The following is a 25187-nucleotide window of genomic DNA, read 5'->3' as shown; positions in this document are numbered from 1 at the left end:
TCTTCTCAGTTACGAAATAAAAACTAAAGATTTACTTGTAAGTTCACTTGGTTTCTAAAATGAAGATTTCTATGACTTCAGAGCAAATACTCAAAGTAGAAGATCAATAATTCAGAGTTAAATTACATATTTGTATCTCTTCTGATTTTTGATACCAAGAAAATTTTCAGTAATCAATGAAACCATGGTCACTAAAGCTCTGCAAATGAGCAAGATAAAATAGCCTGACAGTTGGAAATTTCCATTAGATGCATAGCTACTCATAAGTTAAGCCTAATATTTGTCATTAAGGATATCCAAATATATCGTGGCCTATTTGAGATGCTTATTGTGTTTAATTTAACATGCATTTATTTGATTTGGAACAATGACACAGAGCTGAAAATTACGGAATTTAGGATTTTAGGCAGGCATCAGAGCCTTTAGTTTGAATGCCAGAGGGGGCTTGAAGCAAGACTTTCAGTAGCATGCAGTGACTCCCAGTCCTAAAGCCAGAAGTCAAACCATACAGTCAATTTACTACTCTATACTGTACTTCTCTCCTCTACCCTGGAAACACTTGAGCCCTCAAGCCATTCCAAATTCCTGCTCTGGCACCCAGATCTGGAAATGGCCCATGTTTTTTTCCACTCTCAAAGTTCCCTCTGCCTGAGTGGGGTCAGACTTAGCTAAAGATCATGATGGAGTAGAGTCTAGAATGGTCACTACCTCCTCTGTGACTTTGGACAAATTTCCCCCAACTCTCAAAATGAGCGAACACACTGATTAATAACCAACACTTCTCTTACCTCTAAATTTTAGAACAGAATCCTTCACACCCCCTTTCCCATCATCCCAGCATTAACCCTCTGATATCATTCAGTAGTGTTTATGTGATATAAACCCTAGACCGGTAATTAGGGGGAAAGGGCACAACAACTAGCAGGAGCCTCTGTACATGAAATTCTGTACCAGGAATTGCATCAGACAACATAAATGACGGGGCATTTCTTTTTATTTGATGCAGTCACTGAGGTTGTATTCAAGGGATGCTTAACCACATTCGGCCGAAGTCAAAGAATGAAGTGGATTTCAAAGCCAGCTCTCTGTATTTGCAAACTTTCAACCTGAAAGTCAAAGGTTATAACCTGGAGAGAGTCTGTGGCACTGGGAGGATGTAGAGTGCCCCTGTTCTTAGAATCTACAAGTCCTCCTCAGAATTCATTTCCCACAGCAACCAACTGAGAGAAGTGCTCAGAACATTCCCCAAGTTCAAGGCAGGTGACTGACTGAAGCGCATTAACCTTTCAGACCTATGACTGTTCAGCTTTGGATGGCAGTCAAGGCCATGAAAATAAGTAAAATGGGTCAAAGATGACAAATTCTCGCTTAATGTACGTGAAAGGTGAGCGAAAAGATTGAGAACCTTAAGCTGATGAGGTCTGGGGAGATTTAGCTCCTTGGCTTAACCTGATATAGCACATGGGGGCCATGGCACCAGTTACCGTTCTGTATTCTAAAGACTAACACTCACGGTTCCAAAACTTTTCCTCATATAGAGTAGGAGTCTAGAATTCTAAGGACCACAGTGGATGAGAGAGCACAGCCTGGTAATTTTCATTTCAAAAGTAGAGCCAAGTGAAGGTAACACTCCAAAAACCACAGCCCAAGTGTGAAACAGGGTCCGATAAAAACAGGCTCACTCCTGAAACCCACTATCACCTCTCATAACCTCTCCATCCCACTGTATGTACACATATTTATATCTCACTTCCTCTTCTACTCATTTTTCTGCCCACCCTTCCTTGTCACTCCCTGTTCTGCTATTTATTTCCTCCTCCACACATGACCGTATTGCTTGAAATCTAATTTAAAACATTCGTGCTTACTGGGGGAAAAACAGCCTATTTCCTGAACCACCTTCTGAAATTAAAAACATTTATAACTTCATCCTTCCCTCAACCACCTTCTCCCGGGGAAAAATTTTTTTAAAGATGTGGTGGCTTTTGGTCTCTGCGTGGCTCTCATTTGCTTTTTCCCCTGCAGAATTCTAGTCCTAATACCCAAATAAAATTTAAAAGCTCACCATTTCATAGGCAAAATATTGAGATCTATTTTCTTCCTGATTTATGTTTAGCAGAATTAAGCTACTTATTCAAAAATACATCTGAGAAAATGTTTCACCGGTGGTGAAGTTAAATGTGAAAAAAATTTAGCCTAGGTCACCATTATCACTAACTACCTACATACGCACAAACTTGGGGGTTAGTTCTGCCTTGGGTGGAATGATTTTTGACAGCACTGATTATGTCAGGTGTTTTTAGATATAAAAAACTAATTTCACTACTTCCCACTGTGGAATAGACAGATACACACACAGATGCGTGTGTATATGTGATATATATATGTATACATGAGTGTGTATATGTACACATGTGTATATGTATGTATTACACATGTATCTGTGCACGTATTTACACACCTACACACATATCCCCCATCAGAAAGAAACTGGTCAGCTGGTAGCATCAGGTGGATACAATTGTCCCGTCTTGGCCAATTTGTGGTTATAGCTATTTCGGACTTTTCTAGCTCTGATGGCACTCACATACCTACTTGCTTCTTCTCCCCTGGTCCTTCTTTATTAGCCCCTGTTTTAAGTTCTGGACAACAGTTCCAACTCAGTAGCTCACACAGGCTGTGAAGGCACCTGTGCTCGTGGGGCCATGAGAGTGTGAGTTTGAAGAAACAAGTGAAAAGCAGACAGTCAACACCAGCAGGCCATCAGGGACTAATGGACTTGTTGCATGTGGCTGAGGACATCACAGCAAGGGACAGGGCTGACCACAAATTTTACAGATAGAGGAAGGGACCACAGCCTTAAAACAGACCATAAGCCCAGAAGCATTTCAGAGGAGGGTGGAAGGACTACCAGCCCACAATGCCCAGACTGCACCTGCTCAGGGTTCTGCCGCAACTAACTGAGTCCGTGTTTCCCCTAGGATGTAGCCTTCACACCAAAAGGGATATGGGATGTGTGTGCCTATGCAAGCACATATAACAAGGTCTCTGTGAAAGGCATACTAAAGTATGGCAGCAAAGTTTAACTAGGGAAAATAGGGTTTCAAAATTTCAGGACACAGTTTGTCCAGAGTGATCATGCAAGATGGGAGAGAGCAAAATAAATTTATCCCAGGCTCAGTGATGGACTGTCATGCCAATGTAAATTAAAAAATAGAGACCGATGCTATCTGTCCTCTACCTACCATCCATTTCTCTCCTCCATTTACCAGAAAGTCCATTAACAATTTGTCCATTTGTGTTAGTCCTCTTTTCTCCTTCCTCTTGAAGCCACTCCCCAACAGACGTTGTTCCCACCATACCCTAGAATCAGTTCTTGTGAGAAACAAAAGCACCTTCTATGTGGCTGCGGCACGGAGGTGAAACATTTGGTCACCTTACAAACTCACCAGTGGTACTTAATATCCTGTAATGCTCCTTCCTGAAACACTCCCTTTGTGTTGTTTCCAGGACCCTGCTCTCCTTTCTCTCTGGCCATTCCTTCACACTCTTCTTTGCAGGTCCATCCTCATAGCCCTGATGTAAAGGATCTCTATCTGTACAAAGTTCCTTGGCTATCTCATCCAGTCTCATTGGTTTATAAGCCACCGATGCACCGAAAAATCTCCAGATACTATTTCCAGAACAGACTTCTGTGCTCAACTCCAGACTTGCATGTCTACCTGCCTTCTTGACATCTCCACTTGGGCGTCTAATGTGGGCATCTCAAATTTGTCATGTTCCAAAAAGAACTCTAACTCTCCCTCAATTCTGCTCAATAGGCTCCCAGTTTCATTAAAAAGCAACTTTAGCTTTTAAGTAAAGCAGGTCAAAAATTGTGGAGACATTCTAGATCTCTGTTTTCTTATTCCCCATAGGTAACCAACAAATTCTGTTGGCTGTACCTTCAAACTATGTCCAGAATCTGATTACTTTGTGTCACCTAACTATGACCACCCTAGTCTAAAATGCTATCATCTTTCCCCTGATTATGGCAATAGAGTCCCTGCTTCAACCCTTGCCCCCTTCAGCCTGTTATACAGCAGCCTTTAAAGATTTCAGATCCCATCATTCCTGTGTTCAAAAGCCTACAATGGTTTCCCATTTATTTCCAGATATAATACTGATTTCAATTCTTATGACTCTTCCTTTCACTCACTTTACTCCGCCATACTATCCTCTTTATTGTTTTGGGAACAGTTATGGAAATGCTCTCAGCCTCAGGGCCTTAGCACTTGCTGATCCTTCTGTTTAAAATACTTTTCCCTACATATCTACAGGGCTACTACCTTTCCCTCATTCAGGCCTCCTGCATCTATCACCGGATCTTTGAGGCCTTCCTTACCTGACAACCAGAATCCCCATACCCATCTATCCTGCTGCTGTTTTCTTTCCACAGCACTCAACGACAATGTGACATACCGTGTAGATGCCATAGAGCCAGAGTTGTCTGTTTTAGGAAGTTCAAAGTTATTTCAAGCAGGGCACATTCGGCTCTGTTAGGTTCTCTACAACTTGATCTAAACCTCAGTTTTTGTTGATTTGTTTGCCTCAAGCAAAGAAATGTGTATTAAAACAATCGCCAAGATTTATACTGTAATTTTACAACTGTGTGTGCTTCCACATTCAAAACCCAATTTATTTTTACAGAAGGTCCATTTACTAGATAGAAGAAACTTTAAAATAGAGCTACCTTATAGAAAGGTTTAAAGATAAATAAGGTTCAAGTGAGGGAGAGACACAGGAGAGATCACATGTTTTTTTGAATTCTACATTATCTTGTGGAGTTTGGTATCAACAGCTGTAGTTGTGTTTGTAGAAGAAGAAATTGTCATTTCATCCACAAATCAAAACCTCCTGGTTCAACAGTTTCTAGTTAGATCAATCAAAGAGATTCATGTGGTGGTAAAATTTAAGCTTTGTAGCCTGATATAGTTGTTCCACTGCTTTAATTTTTTTAATGTGCTTCTCATTTCTTTCAACCTGCTTTTACATTTTTCTTCCCTCTCCTCTAAACTGCAATGCTCCTAAATGTTCATACAGAAACTACACACATTATTTTTTTCAGCAGCAATTACAATTTTCTCATTTTTAAAAATATAATTTACTGTCAAACTGGCTTCCATTCAACAACCAGTGCTCATCCCAACAAGTGCCCTCCTCAATGCCCATCACCCACTTTCCTCTCTCCCCCACCTCCCATCAACCTTCAGTTTGTTCTCTTAATATTTAAGTCTCCTATGCTTTGCCTCTCTCCCTCTGTTTGTAACTATTTTTTCCCTTCCCTTCCCCTCTTGTTTTTTAAATTATTTTTCAATGTTTATTTTTTGAGAGAGACAGAGACAGAGCCTGAGTGGGGAAGGGGCAGAAAGAAACAGAGTCACAGAATCTGAAGCAGGCTCTAGGCTCTGAGCTGTCAGCACAGAGCCCGACATGGGGCTCGAACTCACGAACTGTGAGATCATGACCTGAGCTGAAGCTGGCCACTTAACCAACTGAGCCACCCAGGCACCCCTACAATTTTCTCCTGTTTAACTGATCACAACAGACTGGTCCTACGTGATATGCTGATAAGTACTTCCTTTTCTAAATAATTATCCTTCCATGTGTATCTTGTTAATAGCATGACTAAGTAGTAAATAACAAAAGAAAGCTTGTAAGTTATGTATACACTACACAATATATAATGTTTAAGCAGTTAACATTTTTGCTATAAAGCATATATACTGTGTTAAATACTTAACATTTTAATGATTATGAGAACACCTGTGATGAGAAAATTAATTTCCTGCTGAGATCCAAAATAGCCAATTAAGACAAACACCAGCACAAAGGAGGCACATACCCCTTTAACCTGAGCAGCGTCATTGGCAAGCCTGGTTGTTAATGCTCCAGTAGTATTTTTAGGGTCATCAAACCAGCTCACATCCTGTGGCACAGAAAATGATTTTATTATCTTAAAGCTCTATTTACAAGACTCTTAGCTCTTAGGGCAATGACAGGGTCAGGTTGGTTATCACTTATATCCCTCGTATTTAGCACTCAAGATTTGACACTCAATAGACAAGAATATAAATAATTTCATTTATCAAAAAAATTTGAGTGTTTTGTTCCAAATGTGATTTTAATTGTTGGATCTAAACAATAGTGAACAAAAAAGAAAATGTTGCTGCTTTCATAAATCTTAGATTCTAGAGACGTATGCCACAAGTAAATAAATACATACAGGGCCAGGTGTAAATAAATGCAATGAAGAAAAACAGATCAGAATAAGAAGGAAAAAAAGCGAAGAAAGGCACTAGGGAACAGAGAAGGCCTCTCTAAGGTGATATTTAAGCAGAGATCTGAATGAAGAGAGGGAGAAAAATATTTGAGAGAAGGAAGAAATAGCATGTGCAAAGGCCCTGAGGCAAAGTCATACTTGATCTGTTTATGCACCTCCAAGAAGGCCTTAAGGGCTGCTAACAGCTTTAAGAGTACCTTTGTGTGAATTTGTAAAAGAAGTCTCTTCCTCTGGACAGATCTCCATTCTCATTTGGCTTTCCTACCCCTGCCCTCTCTCATCCTTGTGTAGCAAACCAGTGTGTAGACTGTACATTGGGGAAGGGGGGAAGCTGTAGAAGATGAGGTCTGAGAGGGAGTGGGGACCACATCATGACCTGGGAGGCAACTGTAAAGATTCCAGATTTTACCCTGAGGGATATGGGAAGCTTCTAGCAGGATTTGAGCAGGGGGATGTGACTTGACTTATATTTGAGAAGAATGACTCTGGCTCTTAGGTGAAACTAATGGATTTGAATAAGGATCAGGGCAGCGAGACCAGTTAGGAGGTTATTATAACATCACATAGAAAGGGAGGAGTCAAAAATGACCTCAAAGTTTTTAGCCTGAACAACTGGTAGAATGGAGCTACCATTATGGATATGGGGGAAGACTAGGTAAAAAGTAAGCCCTGTACAGAGGGGAGAAACAAAAGTTCAATTTTATTTTTAACTTTTTTTTTCAAAAGTGCAATTTTAGATATAAGATTGAAATGCTACTTAGATATCTAAATAGAGAAGTTGAATAGGCAGTTTAGATAACTTATTATAGTTCAGGGCAGAATAAATGAATTGGGTTTAAAAAAATCAACAAAAGAAATCTAGATTAAAATTTAAGAATTACATACAACGGGATTTTTTTTCTATAAAGCCACTTACATTTTTAAATACATAAATACTAAAAAGATTGTGAGTTTGAAGTATGAATTTATATCTTTAATAAAAATAACTATGGTCCTGGTGGCTTGCAATTAAAGCAGTATCTACCATTTCCCCCCAAAGTATTAATGAAAAAGAAAGTGTTCTAAATTATCATAGCATGTATCATTTTGCTTTTTAGAATTATTGTGTTTAAGTGCCTCTTCTACTGGCATGTAACTTCCTTGAAGACAGGGACTGTTGAGGTTTGAATGCCTGACAATACTTAGTATTATGGCAAGCAGAAGGTCCTTAATGTGTATTTGATAGATTTAATAATTTATGGAGAGGGCATTACACAAACCATCAGCTCAACTGCCGAAGTATAACAGACCTAAGAGCAGGCCTGGCAGCTGGCGGGATAATGGGGCATTTGGTTCTGGACCAAGTTCAGCCTCAATCCTAACTGGAATCTCAGTTATAAATATGGTTTGACTCAGACTCCTAGGACAGCGCCCCCATCAAACAGTGCTCTGTTACTCATTCAATTCAGTCCTGGCTGTGCCAGTCATGGGCCAGCAACTGCCATAAATATATGCTTCTTTTTTTTTTTTTTAAACGTTTATTTACTTTTGAGACAGAGAGAGACAGAGCATGAACGGGGGAGGGTCAGAGAGAGAGAGGGAGACACAGAATCCGAAACAGGCTCCAGGCTCTGAGCTGTCAGCACAGAGCCCAACGCGGGGCTCGAACTCACGGACCGTGAGATCATGACCTGAGCCGAAGTCGGACGCTTAGCCGACTGAGCCACCCAGGCACCCCTAAATATGCTTCTTTTAAAGTAATGGTGGTGTAGGTGGGAAAGGATTGAGGAACCAAAGACAGCTGAGAAGATGTGAATGCCAACTAGAAATCCTAACACAGCAAACTGATGCTTCTCAGCCAGGATTCCAGTACTCCTGGCATGTCCAGGGCATCCTTCTGGAGCCTCATGTTATTCGCTGGCAAGTGATCAGTAATTTTAAGATGGAGGGTTATAAACTCACACACAAAATTTTCATGGTTGTTAAAGAAACTCTCCCTTAGAACTGGACTGCTTTGGGTTACATTCCCAGAAGCTCCTCCCCCTTTCCCCAGGAAAATATTCACGTCTGCCTGTTGTTAGGGTTTTGAAGGTGGAAAATGTAAGAGGCATTCTAGTAAGCCGTTATCAGCTTGTAACGAACACTATGAGCTGAACTGCTCTATCAGTCTGGCCACAGCAAAGAAAAAACTGGGCAGTCGGGATACATTTTGATTTGAGGAAAGGGCACAGGTAGCATCTCTTGGTGGGAAGACACACATATGGGTTCCGAGGGGAAAGAAGGAAAGAAGGAAAGAAAGAGAGGAAAGGGATGACTCTGCCTCCAGCTGCCAACACAAACTGGAGGTGAACCAGCTCTGGGGACCATCTGTGATGATCCCATTCCTTGTCCCACCCACAGCAGATGGACAGCAGGGCCTCTGAGCCCAACCTGGGGGGTGGCGGTCCAGGCACATCTCTGAGGAGAGACCGAGGGAAGACCATTGCAGGAGTTCGCTCTGAGAAACCCAACTGCACTCCCTCTGCACGAGACCACGGGCCCAAGCGGGGAGTTCTGCACAGCCCCGGCACAATCCTCAGCAGACATACCTGTCTTAGCATGGATCTGAAGACCATGTATCGGAGCCGCTTGGTGAGGATCTCCCCAGCCTTGCCAAACGTGAAGCCCTGTGAAGAAGAACATGACACAAGGAAGAAGACTTGTCACAGACCCAGCCATGGGCTACACGAAAGGAGGGAGAGTTGAGGTCACGGCTAACGGGGACACCAGACAAAGTCAGAAAGCCTGATTCAGGGTTGGTGGTGTTTCGGTGACTGTGTACTAAGGGCACCTAGCCACAGCAGCCGCATAGCCAGGGGAGCCCCGCTTGGAAACCATCACTGCTACTCCCCAGCTACTGGTGGGCTGATCAGGGGCTGACTGGGAAATGTGTTTCTTTGTCCCTATTCCTATCCCTGCTTATTTCTCCCGGTGAACCAGGGTCTGTCACTCAGGAAGCTGAAGTTGTTCCGAAGACAGGGGCACTCGAAGCAGGGTGGCTGTATTACCTATCATGCAAACCAGGATACTTGGAGAATGAAAAGGGGTGCTGTTAATAAATACACCAGGACCTGAGGTATAATGTGAGAAAAAAGAAGTATTTGGTCACCCCAGCCATAAAGGATGCAGAGAACAAAGATAACAAATTCCCAGTTTCGAAGCTTTTTTTTTTAAAAAAAAAAAAAGGTGTATAAGCAAAATAGTCTGGGGAAGAAGACACCAAGAGGAATTTTCTGCACTGCCTCTCCTCTTCCCCCAAGGATATAACCTTCTGTGTCTGGGAGGAGGGAAGAGTTACTCGGGGAAATAAAGAGTCAGATGTGAGTGTGCTGCCATGCAGCCACATCTGGGGAGGGAGGATATCAGAACCCTCATCCCAGTGGGTGTGGGGATTTAGGACTAGGATGGAGCAGCATCCCCCTTTCTTTCTGGAGCTCCAGGAAGCAGCAGTCTGTGGACGAGGCCTGACACACAATCTCATGGAGAAAGCAGAGTGGAAATGGCCGACGGTGCATCAGAAGAGGAGAGGCTCGAATAACAGCCCAAGTCCCTGCAGAATCAGAGACGTGGAAGAGGGCAGCCATAGCTCCTCTGGGCTCACTGAGACACATTAGCAAGAGAGAGAAGAAACACACGCAAAGAGCACAAGTGAAGCAGGAGCCAATTCTTCCAAGTGGTTCTGATAAAGGGGCACAGCCGGGTTGGACCACGTAACTGAAGGCCGTGGGCCCTGCCAGGTGCCAGCAAGAAGCAGGCAGGCACGTGACATGCCTCTACTCTCTATTCCTCTGCTAACATAGACACTGATCTGGAAGAAAGAGGAAAGGGAGAAACCCTGGGTTAATTGAACTGAAGGCTGAAATTACTAAAACAGTAAATTTACTTAGACATGGCCAGATTAAGGTTTCTGTCACTGGACTGAATGAAATGTGAAATATCTCCCTCACTGCAGGAATATTACCGTTATTTCTATAGGGACCTAGCCATTTTTAAGTGATTACTCTGACACTGTACTTTATACAAAGTACACAAACACATACACATATATGTGTGTACACCTATGACAACCCTTTTAATGATGGGAGAAGGTCATCCTTATGACAACCGTATAACCGCTTTACAAACGAAGCTAAGGTTTAGAGAGACGACAGACACAATTGTAAGGTGGCAGAGTTGGAACCCGAATCTGGGTCTGTGAGAATTCCAACCAAAATGGGAACCCAGAGCCTGAAACTTAATCACCCACAGAGCTCCCTCCTTTGGTTTCTAAATGAAGGGCTGAGCATTCTAACATTGTTCAGCACATTGCCAGCTCTACAGCTCTGAGGTCCTATAATTTAGAGCCTTTGTTCTCACTTAGTTTTGCCAGGCAAGTCCGGCTCCAGTATCCTGGAGCATCATTATGTTACAAAGGTAACTGCTTTCACGGCCTTTGCTTCAGCAGTTCACGTCTCCGCCTCCGACATGTAAGGGACCAGTTCAAAGCCTACCACCCTTGAAACTCCTTAACCAACTTCACACTTGGCAATCTTTCCGTTCTGTGGCATTAACAGTTGCTCTGGCAATCTTGCATGTAGTTAAAGTATCAAATCTATTATATTTAGGTCAGGGGTGCCTGTGTGGCTCAGCTGGTTGAGCGACTGACTCTTTTACTTTGGTTCAGATCAAAATCTTATGGTTGGTGGGATTGAGCCCTGAGTCAGATTCCATGCTGACAGCTTGGAGGCTGCTTGGGATTCTCCCTCTCCTCTTTCTCTGCTCCTCCCCTGCTCTTGCTCTCTCATTCAAAATAAACAAATAAACACATAGACTTAAAAAAATTACATGTGGCTAATTATCTATTCATTCAATAAGCAACTGTTTGCTACTGCCTCACGCAGACCTAGGAATTTGATCACATTATTTCTTCCTTCTCCCTTTCTCTCCTTTCTCTCTTTCAATGATTGTTTAATCCCTAGAATCCAGATTTGAAGTATCCATTCTTACAGGAACTAGTGTTTCCTACTGTAGCCAAAAAAGATTGGTGTGGATACAATAAAGGTAGCTTTGTAATTTATAACACACACACACACACACACACACTTATTCCTTCATTTGGTTTTCTGGCATTTCCAAGTCTGCAGTAAAAGTTTCACTATGGGGGCATGTGGGTGGCTCAGTCAGTTAAGCACCTGACTCCTCATTTCGGCTCAGGTTATGATCTCATGGTTTGTGAGTTTGAGCCCTGCAGTGGGTTCTGTGCTGAGTGTAGATTGTACTTGGGATTCTCTGTCTCCTTCTCTCTCTGTCCCCCACCCCCAAAATAAATAAACTTTTTAAAAAAGTGATTTGGGGTGCCTGGGTGGCGTAGTCGGTTAAGCGTCCGACTTCAGCCAGGTCACGATCTTGCGGTCCGTGAGTTCGAGCCCTGCGTCAGGCTCTGGGCTGATGGCTCAGAGCCTGGAGCCTGTTTCCGATTCTGTGTCTCTCCCTCTCTCTCTGCCCCTCCCCCGTTCATGCTCTGTCTCTCTCTGTCCCAAAAATAAAAATAAAAACGTTGAAAAAAAAAAAGTGATTTAAAAAATATTTTTAAAAGTTTCAGTATGAATTTTTTCTCTGGTCTACAATGGGGCAGCATTGTGCTTGTGCAACCTTAAAGAGCCCATTCAAATTTAGGAGAAGGAGACACCTATCCTAAGGAGACACAAACAACTGATGACACTCTCACGGGGATGCTTCTGTGTTAAAAAGTTCAGAAAGTCGAAAAGAGCTCCTGGAGTTGTATTCCAAAATTATGTTCAGGAAGGCTGGTGTTAGCAGGCTTCAACCTGTGGGCAACTCAACAGCAAGCGTAAGAGGACTGGGGACAACAGCCTCTTCTGGCAGAAGGAGAGCCTAATGCAGACTGGTGTAGAATGCATGAGCAGCTCTTTTATGTCAAACTTTTTTCAGGATCCAGCTTGATAGATAAGCTTGTTGGCCCTGAGTACAGGGTCTTCTCATCCACACTTTGAACATTACAGGAAATAATTTCCTTCCTTGAACTTTATCAAGCTGGCTATTTATCACAGCAGAGCAAAGGGGGATAGGCCTTTTAAAACTGATGTTGAGGGGCACCTGGCCCACTCAGTCGGTTAAGCTTCAGGACTCTTGGTTTCAGCTCAGGTCATGATCTCGTCGTTTGTGAGATCAAGCCCTGCATCGGGATTCTTGCATTTGGGACTCTCTCTGCCCCTCCCCCGCTTACTAGCTCTCTCAAAATAAATAAATAGAACTTAAAAAATATAATAAAGCTGATGTTGAGATTGGCAGCCAGGGCAATTCCCCCGGCTATAACCGCAGACATACCAACAGCAGCAGTAATCATGGCGGCAATGGCACCTCCACGAAGGAATCTACGTGCTCCTTGCAAGTAAGTATCTCATTGAAATATGCAAGTATCTTTTCTTCAGCATGATTATGAAACATTGCATATTCAAAGCTCAGGCCTTCCTCAAAACTTCTGGGAAAGAGTGGGGTCTGTGACATTTGTTCTTTTATAGGCTTTGTGTGAGGAAAAAAGGTTTTGAAGTCTTTGATCTTTCCAGTAGATTTACATTTGTATATGAAGGCAAATGTTTCCAGGAGCTGTCTGCATCTTTCCTCAGGAGCTGGTCAAAGAGGAGGCCCATGTCCTTGCTCCAGCTGGGGCTAGGAAGAGCATGGTCCTTATAAATAACCTTCTCAGAATAAAACAACCTTGGAAGTGGCCCTGGATCCCTTGACGGTGGAGACTCATCTCCCTGTGGGCCATGCAGGAAGCAGCTTTGCAGTCTGGCTCCAAAGGTGTGTGGGGCTCTCTCTGGTCCCAAAGATTGCATGGCTGCTGGCCAGCACACTCCTCCCCCCATCACAGAGGGGCACGAGACCCAGGTCACAATTATTTCTTTCAGTCATCAAGAGGCAGGTACTAATATTCCTATTTTATAGATGAGGAAACTGAGGGTTGGTTTAAATTATTTTATTGCCCCCAAACACAAAATTAGGAATTGGTGCAGCTCATACTTGAATCAAAGTCTAACACCGCCTTATCATACTAAACTTTTAGAGCACTTAATTCCATTACAGTTTTGTTCCAGCCAAATCATTTGCAAGCTGCAAAATCTGACTCTTCAAAAATGTGTCATACACTTTCTGTTTGAAGACTGGCATTCTTCCATCATTAAAAAGGTTCTTTCTCCTTTAGCAAAAGTTGAATGATAAACTCTTCAAACATTTTTAAAATAGTGTGACTTGCTTAACGTGTTTTTTGCTTTTTGTTGTTTTCAGAACATACCAAAGCATTTTGAATACTTAAAGTGACTGGCAGTATTTCTATCCAAACTTATGTCCAGGGATTCCCTGAATTCCATTTTTGAGTACCTAGCTTTCATTTTGAATCATTGTATTAGATCAAATACCTGCTTCCCTCTGATTTCATTAATATTTCAGTTAGAGGAAGTCATGTTGGGGAGGAAAAGGTAACCAAGCAAAGTGAAAGCAAAACATCTTTGTTTTAATTATGTCAAAGAAGGGACTGAGCTTCACTGGGTCAGTCCATGAAGCGTCTGACTTCAGCCCGGGTCATGATCTCATGGCTTGTGAGTTCGAGGCCTTTATCAGGCTCTGCACTGACAATGCAGAGCCTGTCTGGGATTGTCTCTCCCTTTCTCTGTCCCTCCCCCACTTGGGGGCTCGCTCTCTGTCTCTGTCTCTGTCTCTCTCTCTCTCTCAAAATAAATAAAAATAAAACTTAAAAAAATAATAAATGAGTATGTCAAAGAAACTTGGTTGCTAACAGTCCAATTTATAAGAAAAAATCACACAGACGTTTAGAAATTTCCCCAGTTGAATAATAATGCATTCCCCAAAATGAATCAAGTGAAAATGTAGATATTTACCTGAAGGAAAAATGTAATGAAAGAAATAATTCCAAGGACTAGAAACAATAATGAAAATATGTTACTATTCTGTCGTTTTGTTTCAGGATCCTCAACTCTGGTAAAAACCTGTTAAGAAAATATTGAAAGGTTTCAGTTCAAGGCCTAAGGAAGTCATTCTGGGTCTGACTCGTGTCCTGTCAAGCATAGTATTTGGGGGTCAAGATAGCTTTAGTAAAACAGAAGTCAGGGCTGGTTTCCCTAATGCCAAATCTAAAGGTGTGTGTACTCTTCCTTCCTTAGGGGCTGAGAATGTGTCTGTCGTTCCTAAAGGGATCCACTCCTTTTTCTGGGCACACCCCTCTTGGAGTAATTGAGTGCCACAAGAGCCACACCTACTATGTAAAGTAGAAATGAGAATAAATACTGTCTTCTTCTTTTGATGGGAAACCACACTCAATGGCACTTTTGTTTTACAATTTGAACATTTCAAACTGGAAACAAACCTGCCGATGCTGTTTTGGTAAACTAGAGAGAGCCAAGGCCTTCGGCATGAAAGGAGCCTCCTTGAGGTAGGCTTTTTTGGAGGATGGACGGCTGGACAGCCAGCTGACCCAGCACCACACATGGAGATCTTTCCAGAGATGGTAAGAAGGCTCATAGGATGTGTTGGGCTTAGAGAACACAGAGAGTCACCGCTTCCCAGGAAACAAACAACTCCCTTCACAGTGGGCCAAAACTGTCCTGTAACAGAGCTACACTCCTAATCCAACCTATTCAACTTTATACTCTGTAAAGTAACGACAGCCTTTTAGAGGAGATCAATTTTTGATGATTAGTTATTGCAACCAAAAAAAAAAAAAAAAAGCAAACAATCAGCAAGCCCTTATTCTGTGACAGATATTCAGATATTCTTCTACACAAATTCATGTATATTGTTCCTTTTATCCTATCACCTCCTAAGGTTTATTATCATCACCACTTTATAAACGGTAACTGAAGCTCAGAGAGGCTAATTAACCTGTTTGAGTTAACACAGCCAGCAAGTGATGAGCCAAGAGATAAACACGAGCAATCTAACTCAGAGCCCACAGCCTTAAATTCTGTGTGGATCAGCTCCCTGTGGACCACCAGCCAAATGTCTATATAAAGCCTTAATGGGATACTGCCATGTTTGTTTCTGCTTGTATATGGGTGCTTCTGCACTACAACAGTAGAGCTAAGTATTTGCAACAGAGACCATCTGGCCCTAAAAATCTAAACTGTTTACTATCTTACCCTTTAAAGAAAAAGTCTGCTAACCCTTGTCCTAGAACATATGCTCTATGCAATCAGACACTAACTCCTTCTTGGTATTTTTCACCACCTAGAATAGTATATGGCTCAGAGCAGTCACTGAAAAAAATATTTCTTGAATGAATACATTATACATATGAGTATCAACCAGAAATAAGTTAGCCAAGCATGGGTAGAGAGCTGAATATTTACGTAGTTTTTAGTATAATCACAAGTTAGAGTTTCGCATCCTTCATGTAGGGATCAACTTCTTTGTCTGCAATTTTTTCAGCAGGTATGATGGCAAGGGTATCCTCAGCTTGATATATGAACATCTACCATTAAACAGAGAGCATTCCTGCCTGGGTTGTAGCATTATTGTTGAAAATGCCTTCCTTAAAAGCAGGTGCAGACAAAATATGTCAACCTTTCAGAAGCTGTTGCTTTTTGTTTTCATCTTTACAAGTGGGATGGACACCTCACAGAGGCGGCATTCCTGCTTGTGTCCTGACAAGTGCGTCTGTCCCAGAATGGCTCTGTCTCAAGCCAGTCGACAAGCACACTGGTGACAGGACTTTTCATGATGTCTACTCAGAGCCCAGTGATGGCAGGCAAGAGAGAGTCATCTAGTCGGTTTTGTGACTATTTCAGCAATCTGGGCCCTAAGACAGCAACCAACCGCAAGGATGAAGGAAAGCTTGAAAAAGTAGTCTTTCTATCACAAATCAGATTTGCATTCTTACATCTTCAAGTTGCAGAGTTTCATATGAAGGTCCTCATTTTTTTGTGGCTTGTGTGTACACTTACAAATATAAACAGCTCATTCTTTAGTCAGGCCTCACAAGTCAATCCAAAACAATGGACATAAACACTTACCCCTATAATCCTTGAAAATATTACTGAAAATGCTGGTTGCAGGCCTCCATTTATAATAGCACAGAATATACCAACCACAAAATAAGGCCATTCAGTTATATTGAGCTTCAGAATCCTCCAGAAGGAAACTGGAGGTACATGTTCATCCTGGGAAACAAAATATGACAACAGGCTAGTTATAAAAAGACTGATCCTCAATTGATTTAATGATGCACAGTTCTTCATTATGCACAAATTTTTAAATGAAGATTTTTTTTATTCCTGTTTTCTTATGAATTGGTGGCTATTTAACTTTTTAAAAAAGATTGTTATATTACTCCTTTATATTTTAAGAAATAAATGCTGTCTCCACAAACATTCAACCGGACATCTGGAAAATCACACTTGGAACAGGACAAGAGGATTTACAAGTAGGGATAAAAGAATAGAGCTATCCATATTTGAAGACCCCTTAGAATCTCTTTAACACTATAAATTCTAATTGTAAAATTCTTGGCCTGTAAATTCTCATTTATACATTCTAACCTGAATCTAAAATGTTGAGATTTGGTCTGTGGAAGGTTTTGGGAGACACGACAGGAGGATTCTGGATAACCCTTTCTTGTTTTGACCCCTACCACCCCACTGCTAGCCCACCAAACTACGAAAGCCACAGAGAGAGGGTTGAAGACATAACTACATCCTCCTCCATACCAAGTTCTCTTTTGTACCAAGCTTTCTATCTTGGCCTTGTGATGCATGTATACTCTTGCGGGTTGATCTTCTTCTAATTAAACTGGATCCTGCATCTTTTGGAGACATTTCCAAGGCATCGATTTCACTTATGGATTCATAAACTGCATTTTCTAATTCAATTTCATTTCCTCTTGTCTAAAGTAAACAAGAAATACGCACAAGTGGGTTAGGCTGGGAAAAAATAATGAAAGTTAATTGCCAACCATCAGCTATCAAGGGAAGTGGTAATTTACATCATTATAGGAAAGGATAAAGTTAAGTTGCTGAGGGTTTCTGTGCATGTGTGAATGTGTGATATATTTGAAAATTAAAACCACCGAAGAAGGACTGCCACTGAATATGCTGAAATAACAGGACATCCTTTCCCTATATCTTACGTTGTGATGTCCTTTTTGTGGTTGTTTGGGCCTCAATCCTATTTGCTTTGGACCAGTGCTATCAATGGGAATATGATCCAAGCCATTCTGTGACCCATACTTGTCATTTAAAATTTTCTCAGTAGCTGAGGAGTCTGGGTCGTTCAGTCAGGTAAGCGTCCAACTTTGGCTCAGGCCATCATCTCATGGTTCATGGGTTCCAGCCCCATGTCGGGCTCTGTGCTGACAGCTCAGAATCTGGAGCCTGCTTCAGATTCTGTGTCTCCCTCTCTATGCCCCTCACCAACACACTCTGTCTCTGTCTCTCAAAAATGAATAAATGTTAAAAAAACTTTTTAAAATGAAAAATAAATAAATAAAATAAAATTTTCTCAGTGGCCACATTAAAAAATATGAGGGAAATCAGTTTGTACTATGTATTTGGTTTAAACCTAATATATGCAAGATACTGGCATTTCAACATGCAATCAATATAAAAACTTACTGTGATATTTTGCATTCTTCTTTGGTACCACGTCCTTGGAATATGGCATGCATTTTCTCCCTAAAACACTTCATTTCAGAATAACTACCACTGACATGTCAGTAATTACATGTGGCTAATGCCTACTATGGTGGATAGATTACCTTTCAACGTTTTAAAATGTTTAATTTTCTCTAATTATCCTTCTTTATTTTCCCTCCTTTTAAATGGGGAAAAAATCTGGTCTGAATTCCCCAGTTATTTTTCTCACTTATTAACAAAATCAAGTAATGTTTATAGTACTAACCACACAAAACCAGCTTATACCTGAGACAGTTCAGGAAAATTCTATAGTTGGATTATACCTGCATTGTGACAAGTTTGAAGTAAATGCCTTCCTCTTTCATGAGTTCATCATGATTTCCTTTCTCCACAATGACTCCATCATCAAAACCGGCTATGACATCAGCATTACGAATTGTAGACAAACGATGAGCTACCACTATGGTGGTCCGGCCTTTTCTGGCCTAAAGAGAAAGGTTAGGTTTTTGAATAAATGGACAATTACATGCAAAAATTCATTCAATTTAGATTTACTTGGACACTGTAAAGCCATCTAAACTATATAAGGTACTCTTGCTTCAGTAAATGTATAGTCAATTGATAATGATTTAAAAATGTTTTATTATTAACACAAATATGATAATCACCTAGCAATGTTATGTAAGCTTCTAAATATTTTACTTAACCTCTATCAGCCTCAGTTTACAATAGTAATAAGGGGTTTATACAAAGTAAAAAATGCTATGGTCCAGGCACTGGCCAGTCAGAGCAGACACAGGTCAATGTGCATTACTGGTGCAGACTAGATAGCATCAGTCTGGGGATCCATGGAATCCCATCTCACAGGATCTCTGGATGATTCAGATGGACAAGGAGTGTGAGGCAGCAGCATTCAGTCTCCAGTGTCACACTGATCTGAATTCAAACCTTAGTTCTGCCAATTATAAATTCTAGGATTTTATTCAACTCTTCTAACTTATGTGAGTTCGATTTGTTCACATATTAGTAGATAATATGTGTACTCACATTAGCAGATAATATTAGTACTCACATATTAGGAGATAATGTTAGTACTCACTTCTTAAGAGTAGTTGTGATGATCAAATAATATAATGTACACAAAACGTTATGATATATGCACTGTAAGTGCTTAATAAATGGTACTCACTCCTAGGTAGAAGCATTATGGAAAAATGAAGAGCTATGTAAATGTTTTTCTTTTTTTTTTTAAAGAGTTCCCCATTCTTTTTTTTTTTTAACGTGTATTTATTTTTGAGAGAGAGACAGAACGTGAACGGGGGAGGGTCAGAGAGAGAGGGAGACACAGAATCGGAAGCAGGCTGCAGACTCTGAGCTGTCAACACAGAGCCCGACGTGGGGCACAAACCACAAACCCACAAACCGTGAGATCATGACCTGAGCTGAAGTCTGGCACTTAACCAACTGAGCCACCCAGGTGCCCCTTAAAGCCTGGAGTTTTAAAGGTCAGTAGGCTTGCCTGGGACAGAGCCAGGAGGGCACTGTGCTGCTCCTGGAGAGAAGGCAGGCAAACAACCTGGGGACAGATAGTGTGTAAACAGCTACCTGAAAAATGCTTGGGGCACACTGGGGGATACTGTTTGCTGTTCTCAGATCAGGGGGCAGAGTTCATGGAATTGCCCCTTGGGGACAAGGGAGCTGGCAGGCGCCATTTCACATAAACACAGAGTCACCTGCAGGAAGCACCGCAGCACCAGCACCAGCACCAGCACCAGCACAGGCACAGGCTGCTTGACTCGCTTACACCACACTCCACACCCCTGTGCTCTCGCAGAACTGTCCTTCTCGGTCAAGCGTGTCTCATTCCCAGTGCTGTGGACTCCTTCCCCAGAAGACCAGGACAAGCCCTTGCCCACACCATGTCTCTAAAGCCTAGAGTTTTAAAGGTCAGCAAGCTTGGCTGGGATAGAGCCAAGAGGTCACTGTGCTGCTCCTAGAAAGAAGGCAGGCAAAAACCCTGGAGGCAGACAGTATGGAAAGAGCAATCTAAAAAAAACATCTGGGGTAAACTGTGGGGAGATTATCCACTATTCTTGGAGTACTTCCCTGTCAGGCAGCATTCCTGGGAACAAAGGAGCTGTCTGGCTGGTGCCACTTCCCTCCCCGGCCCCTCAGCATAAACAGAGAGCTACCTGAGGGAAACCGCTCAGCTCAGACAAAGGCTGCCTAACTTGCTGAAACCAACCTCCCCCTCACCATGCTCTGGCGGGACTGCCACTCTAAGTCAGGCTTGCCTTAGTCTCAGAGTGGCGGGGTCCTCCCTGAGAAGACCAGCACCAACTCCTGCCCACTCTACATCTCCCAATCAGAGAGTTCTGCAGGGCCTCAGTTCTGGGGAGTTGGTATGAAGTCTCACTTCACAAGCGGACCAGAGCATACCTAGTTAAAACCACATTCAGGCCAAGGATCAAACACTGCCCACAGCAGACAAGGAGAGCCTCTGCAGATGCCTGGCCTGAAGGATAGAGCAGCCAAAACACAATAGCAGAGCACACATAGCACAAACCAGAGACACTCCCTGAAGCACCAGGCCCTGGATACTACATGACTACTTCTTTATAAGGTCATCATTTTCAGAAGCAAGAGACATAAATGGCCTTTCTAACAGAGAAGAAGGCAGAAACTTAGAACATACTAAGACAGAGGAATTTATCCCAAATGAAAGAAAAAGATAAATCCATGGCCAGAGAACTAAGCAAAACAGATATAAGTAACATGCCTGATGGAGAATTTAAAGCGACAATCATAAGGATCTTCACTGGGGACTTGAGAAAAGAAGATTTCAGGGAGATCCCTACCACAGAGATTGGAAACAGGTTTGATGCAATGAACAGCAGGCTGGAAGAATCAAAGGAATGAACTAGTGACCTAGAAAACAAAATAATGAAAAATAATAAAGCTGAACAAAAGAGAAAGAATTGTGGAATATGAGAACAGACTTTGGGAACTCAGTGACTCCATCAAACATAGTAACATTCCTATTATAGGAGTCCCTGGAAAGGAAGAGAAAAGGGGGCAGAAAAATTATTTCAAGAAATAATAGCAGAAAAATTCCCTAATCTAACAACAACAACAACAACAAAACCAGACATCCAAATCCAGAAGACAAAAAGAATTCCTATTAAAATCAACAAAAGCAGGCCAACACCAAGACACGCTGTGATTAAATTTGCAAAATATAGTGATAAAAAAAAATCTTAAAGGCAGCAAGAAAAAAAAGTGTTAACTTACAAGGGAAAACCCATAAGACTAGCTGGAGATCTCTCAACAGAAACTTGGGAAGTCAAAAAGGAGTGCCAGGATATATTTAAGTGCTGAAAGGGAAAAATCTGCAGCCAAGAATACTCTATTCTGTAAGGCTACCATTCAGAACAAAAGGAGAGATAGAGTTTCCCAGACAAACAAAAACTAAAGGAGTTTGTGACCACTAAAAAAGCCCTGCAAGAAATATTAAAGGGTACTCTTTGAGTGCAACAAAGAGACCAAAAGTGAAAAAGACAAGAAAGGATCAGAGAAAACCTCTAGAAACAGTGACAAAACAAGTAATAAAATGGCATTAAATACAGCTCTATCAATAATTACTTTGAATGTTAATGGATCAAACACTCCAATCAAAAGACTCAGGGTGTCAGAATGAATAAAAAAAATAAGATCCATCTATATGCTGCCTACAAGAGACTCATTTTAGAACCAAAGACACCTACAGATTGAAAGTGAGGAGGTGGAGAAACATTTATCACATAAATGGATATCAAAAGAAAGCCAGAGTAGCAATACTTATATTGGATAAACCAGACTTTATTTATTTTTTCAATATATGAAGTTTATTGTCAAACTGGTTTCCATACAACACCCAGTGCTCATCCCAAAAGGTGCCCTCCTCAATACCCATCACCCACCCTCCCCTCCCTCCCACCCCCCATCAACCCTCAGTTTGTTCTCAGTTTTTAAGAGTCTCTTATGCTTTGGCTCTCTCCCACTCTAACCTTTTTTTTTTCCTTCCCCTCCCCCATTGGTTTCTGTTAAGTTTCTCAGGATCCACATAAGAGTGAAAACATATGGTATCTGTCTTTCTCTGTATGGCTTATTTCACTTAGCATCACACTCTCCAGTTCCATCCGTGTTGCTACAAAGGGCCATATTTCATTCTTTCTCATTGCCACGTAGTATTCCATTGTGTATATAAACCACAATTTCTTTATCCATTCATCAGTTGATGGACATTTAGGCTCTTTCCATAATTTGGCTATTGTTGACAGTGCTGCTATAAACATTGGGGTACAAGTGCCCCTATGCATCAGTACTCCTGTATCCCTTGGGTAAATTCCTAGCAATGCTATTGCTGGGTCATAGGGTAGGTCTATTTTTAATTTTTTGAGGAACATCCACAGTTTTCCAGAGTGGATAAACCAGACTTTAAAACAAAGACTGTAAAAAGAGGCAAAGATGGGTATTATATAATCATATAGGGGACAATCCAACAAGAAGATATAACAATTACAAATACTTACGCACCCAACATGTAAGCACCCAAATACATAAAACAATTAATAACATAAAGGAACTAACTGAAATAACACAATAATAGTAAGGGACTTTAACACCCACTTACATCAATGGACAGATCATCTAAACTGAAAATAAACAAGGAAACAATGGCTTTGAATGACACACTGGACTAGATAGATTTAACAGATATATTCAGAACATTTCATCTTAAAACAGCAGAATACATATTCTTTTCAAGTGCACATGGAACATTCTCCAGAATAGTTCACATATTAGCCAACAACAACAACAACAAAAAACCTCAACAAACACAGAAACATTGAAATCATACCATGCACCTTTTCTGACCACAACACTATGAAATAAAGTCAATCATAAGAAAAAATCTGAAAAGACCACAAATACATGGAGGCTCAACAACACGCTATCAAACAATGAATGAGTCAACCAGGAAATCAAAGAAGAAATTTAAAAATACACGGAAAAAAATAAAAATGAAAACACAGAAGTCCCAAACCTTTGGGATGCAGCAAAAGCAGTTCTAAGAGGGAAGTATATAGCAATACAGGCCTATTTCAAAAGCAAGAAAAATCCCAAATAAACAACCCACTCTGACACCTAAAGGAGGTAGAAAAAGAACAACAAATGAAACCTAGAGCCTTAGAAGGAAGGAAATAATAAAGACTAGATCAGAAATAAATGATATAGGAAACCACATACTAGGTCAATGAAATCAAGAGCTGGTTCTTTGAAAAAGTTAATAAAATTCATAAACCTCTAGCCAGACTTATCAAAAAGAAAAGAGCAAGGACCTAAATAAATAAAATCACAAATGAGAAAGGAAAAATAACAACCGACAACACAGAAATACAATTATAAGAGAATATTATAAAAAACTATATGTCAACAGTTTGGACAACCTGAAAGAAATGGATAAATTCCTAGAAATATATAAACTACCAAAACTGAAACAGGAAGAAATAGAAGACTTGAACAGACTATAACCAGCAAAGAAATTGAATCAGTAATCAAAAAACTCCCAACAAACAAAGTCAGGGCCAGGTGGCTTCAGAGGTGATTTCCAGTAAACATTTAAGGAAGAATTAATACCCATTCTTCTCAAACTATTCCAAAAATAGAAAAGGGAGGAAAACTTCCAAATCCATTCTATGAGGCCAGCATTATCCTGATACCAAAACCAGATAAGGATTCCACTAAAAACAGAACTACAGGTCAATATCCCTGATGAACATGGATATAAATATTCTCAATAAAATACTAGCAAACCAAATTCAACAATACGTTAAAAAGTCATCCACCACAATCAAGTGGGATTTACTCAGGGTAGTTCAATATTCTCAAATCAATCAACAGGATACCCCACATTAATAAAAGAAAAGATAAGAACCATATGATAATTTCAATAGATTCAAAAAAAGCATTTGACAAAGTACAACATCCATTCATGGTAAAAAGCCCTGAACAAAGTAGGTTTAGAGGGAATATACCTCAACATAATAAAGGCCATATATGAAAAACCCACAGCTGGAGCACCTGGGTGGCTCAGCTGGTTGAGCATCTGACTCTTGGTTTCAGCTCAGGCCATGATCTCACAGTTCGTGAGTTGAAGTCCCACATCAGGCTATGTGCTGAGAGTGAGGAGACTGCTTGGGATTCTCTCTCCTTCCTCTCTTGCTGTCCCTCCCCCCACTTGCACACTTGCTCTCTCTGTCTCTGTCTCTCTCTCTCACTTTGTCTCTCTCAAAATAAAATTAATAAACTTAAAAAAAGAGAAAAACCCACAGCTAATATCATCCTCAGTGGGAAAAAACTGAATTTTTTCTCTATGGTCAGGAACAAGACAGACATGTCTACTCTCACCACTATCATTTAACATAGTACTGGAAGTCCTAGCAATAGCAATCAGACAGCACAAAGAAATAAACAGCATCCAAACTGGTAAGGAAGAAGTAAAACTACTTGCAGACGACATAATATTCTATATAACCCAAAAGACTTTACCAAAAAACTGCTAGAACTGATACATGAATTCAGTAAAGTTGCAGGGTACAAAATCAACATGCAGAAATCTGCTGCATTTCTAGATATCAATAATGAAACATCAGAAAAGGAATCATCCGTATACAATTGCACCCAAACCAGTAAGATACCTAGGAATAAATCTAACCAAAGAGGTGAAAGACTTGTACCCTGAAACTTTATAAACACCAATAAAACAAATTGAATATGACACAAGGAAATGGAAAAACAGTCCATGCTCATGAATTGAAAGAACAGTGTCAAAATGTCTGTATTACTCAAAACAATCTATAGATTTAATGCAATCCCTATGAAAACACCAACAGCATTTTTCACAGAGCTAAAACAAACAATCCTAAAATGTATAGGGAACCACAAAAGACCCCAAATAGGCAGAGCAACCTTGAAAAAGAAAAGCAAAGCAGGAAGCAACACAATTCCAGGCTTCAAGTTATATTACAAGGCTGTAGTGATCAAAACAGGATGGTACTGGCACAAAAACAGACACAAAGATAAATGGAACGGAAGAGAAAACCCAGAAGTGAACACACAACTAAATGCTCAATTAATCTTCAGCAAAGCAGGAAAGAATA

The 25187-nt window shown here is 40.9% G+C and overlaps 1 protein-coding gene and 1 pseudogene across 4 annotated transcripts in view; both read right to left on the bottom strand.

Annotated features, from left to right (window-relative positions):
* The window catches only part of ABCB1 (ATP binding cassette subfamily B member 1), a 238509-nt gene that overhangs the window by 27740 nt on the left and 185582 nt on the right, over positions 1–25187 (bottom strand). For all 4 annotated transcript variants that reach the window (XM_040472766.1, XM_040472764.1, XM_040472762.1 and 1 more), the window contains 6 exons: positions 18309–18470; positions 17062–17238; positions 16369–16515; positions 14239–14346; positions 8890–8967; positions 5885–5968 (listed from right to left, as the gene is read on the bottom strand). In XM_040472766.1, coding sequence (XP_040328700.1) covers positions 5885–5968; positions 8890–8967; positions 14239–14346; positions 16369–16515; positions 17062–17238; positions 18309–18470 — 756 coding nt within the window. The remainder of the gene's footprint in view (positions 1–5884; positions 5969–8889; positions 8968–14238; positions 14347–16368; positions 16516–17061; positions 17239–18308; positions 18471–25187) is intronic.
* LOC121028774 (acyl-coenzyme A thioesterase THEM4-like) lies at positions 11921–13972 on the bottom strand (annotated as a pseudogene).

Source organism: Herpailurus yagouaroundi, unplaced genomic scaffold (genome assembly GCF_014898765.1).
Source record: "Herpailurus yagouaroundi ecotype Mexico unplaced genomic scaffold, PumYag 100, whole genome shotgun sequence".
Taxonomy (NCBI): domain Eukaryota; kingdom Metazoa; phylum Chordata; class Mammalia; order Carnivora; family Felidae; genus Herpailurus; species Herpailurus yagouaroundi.
The sequence above is the reverse complement of the archived record's forward strand: the minus strand, read 5'-3'. Positions and strand labels throughout refer to the sequence as shown.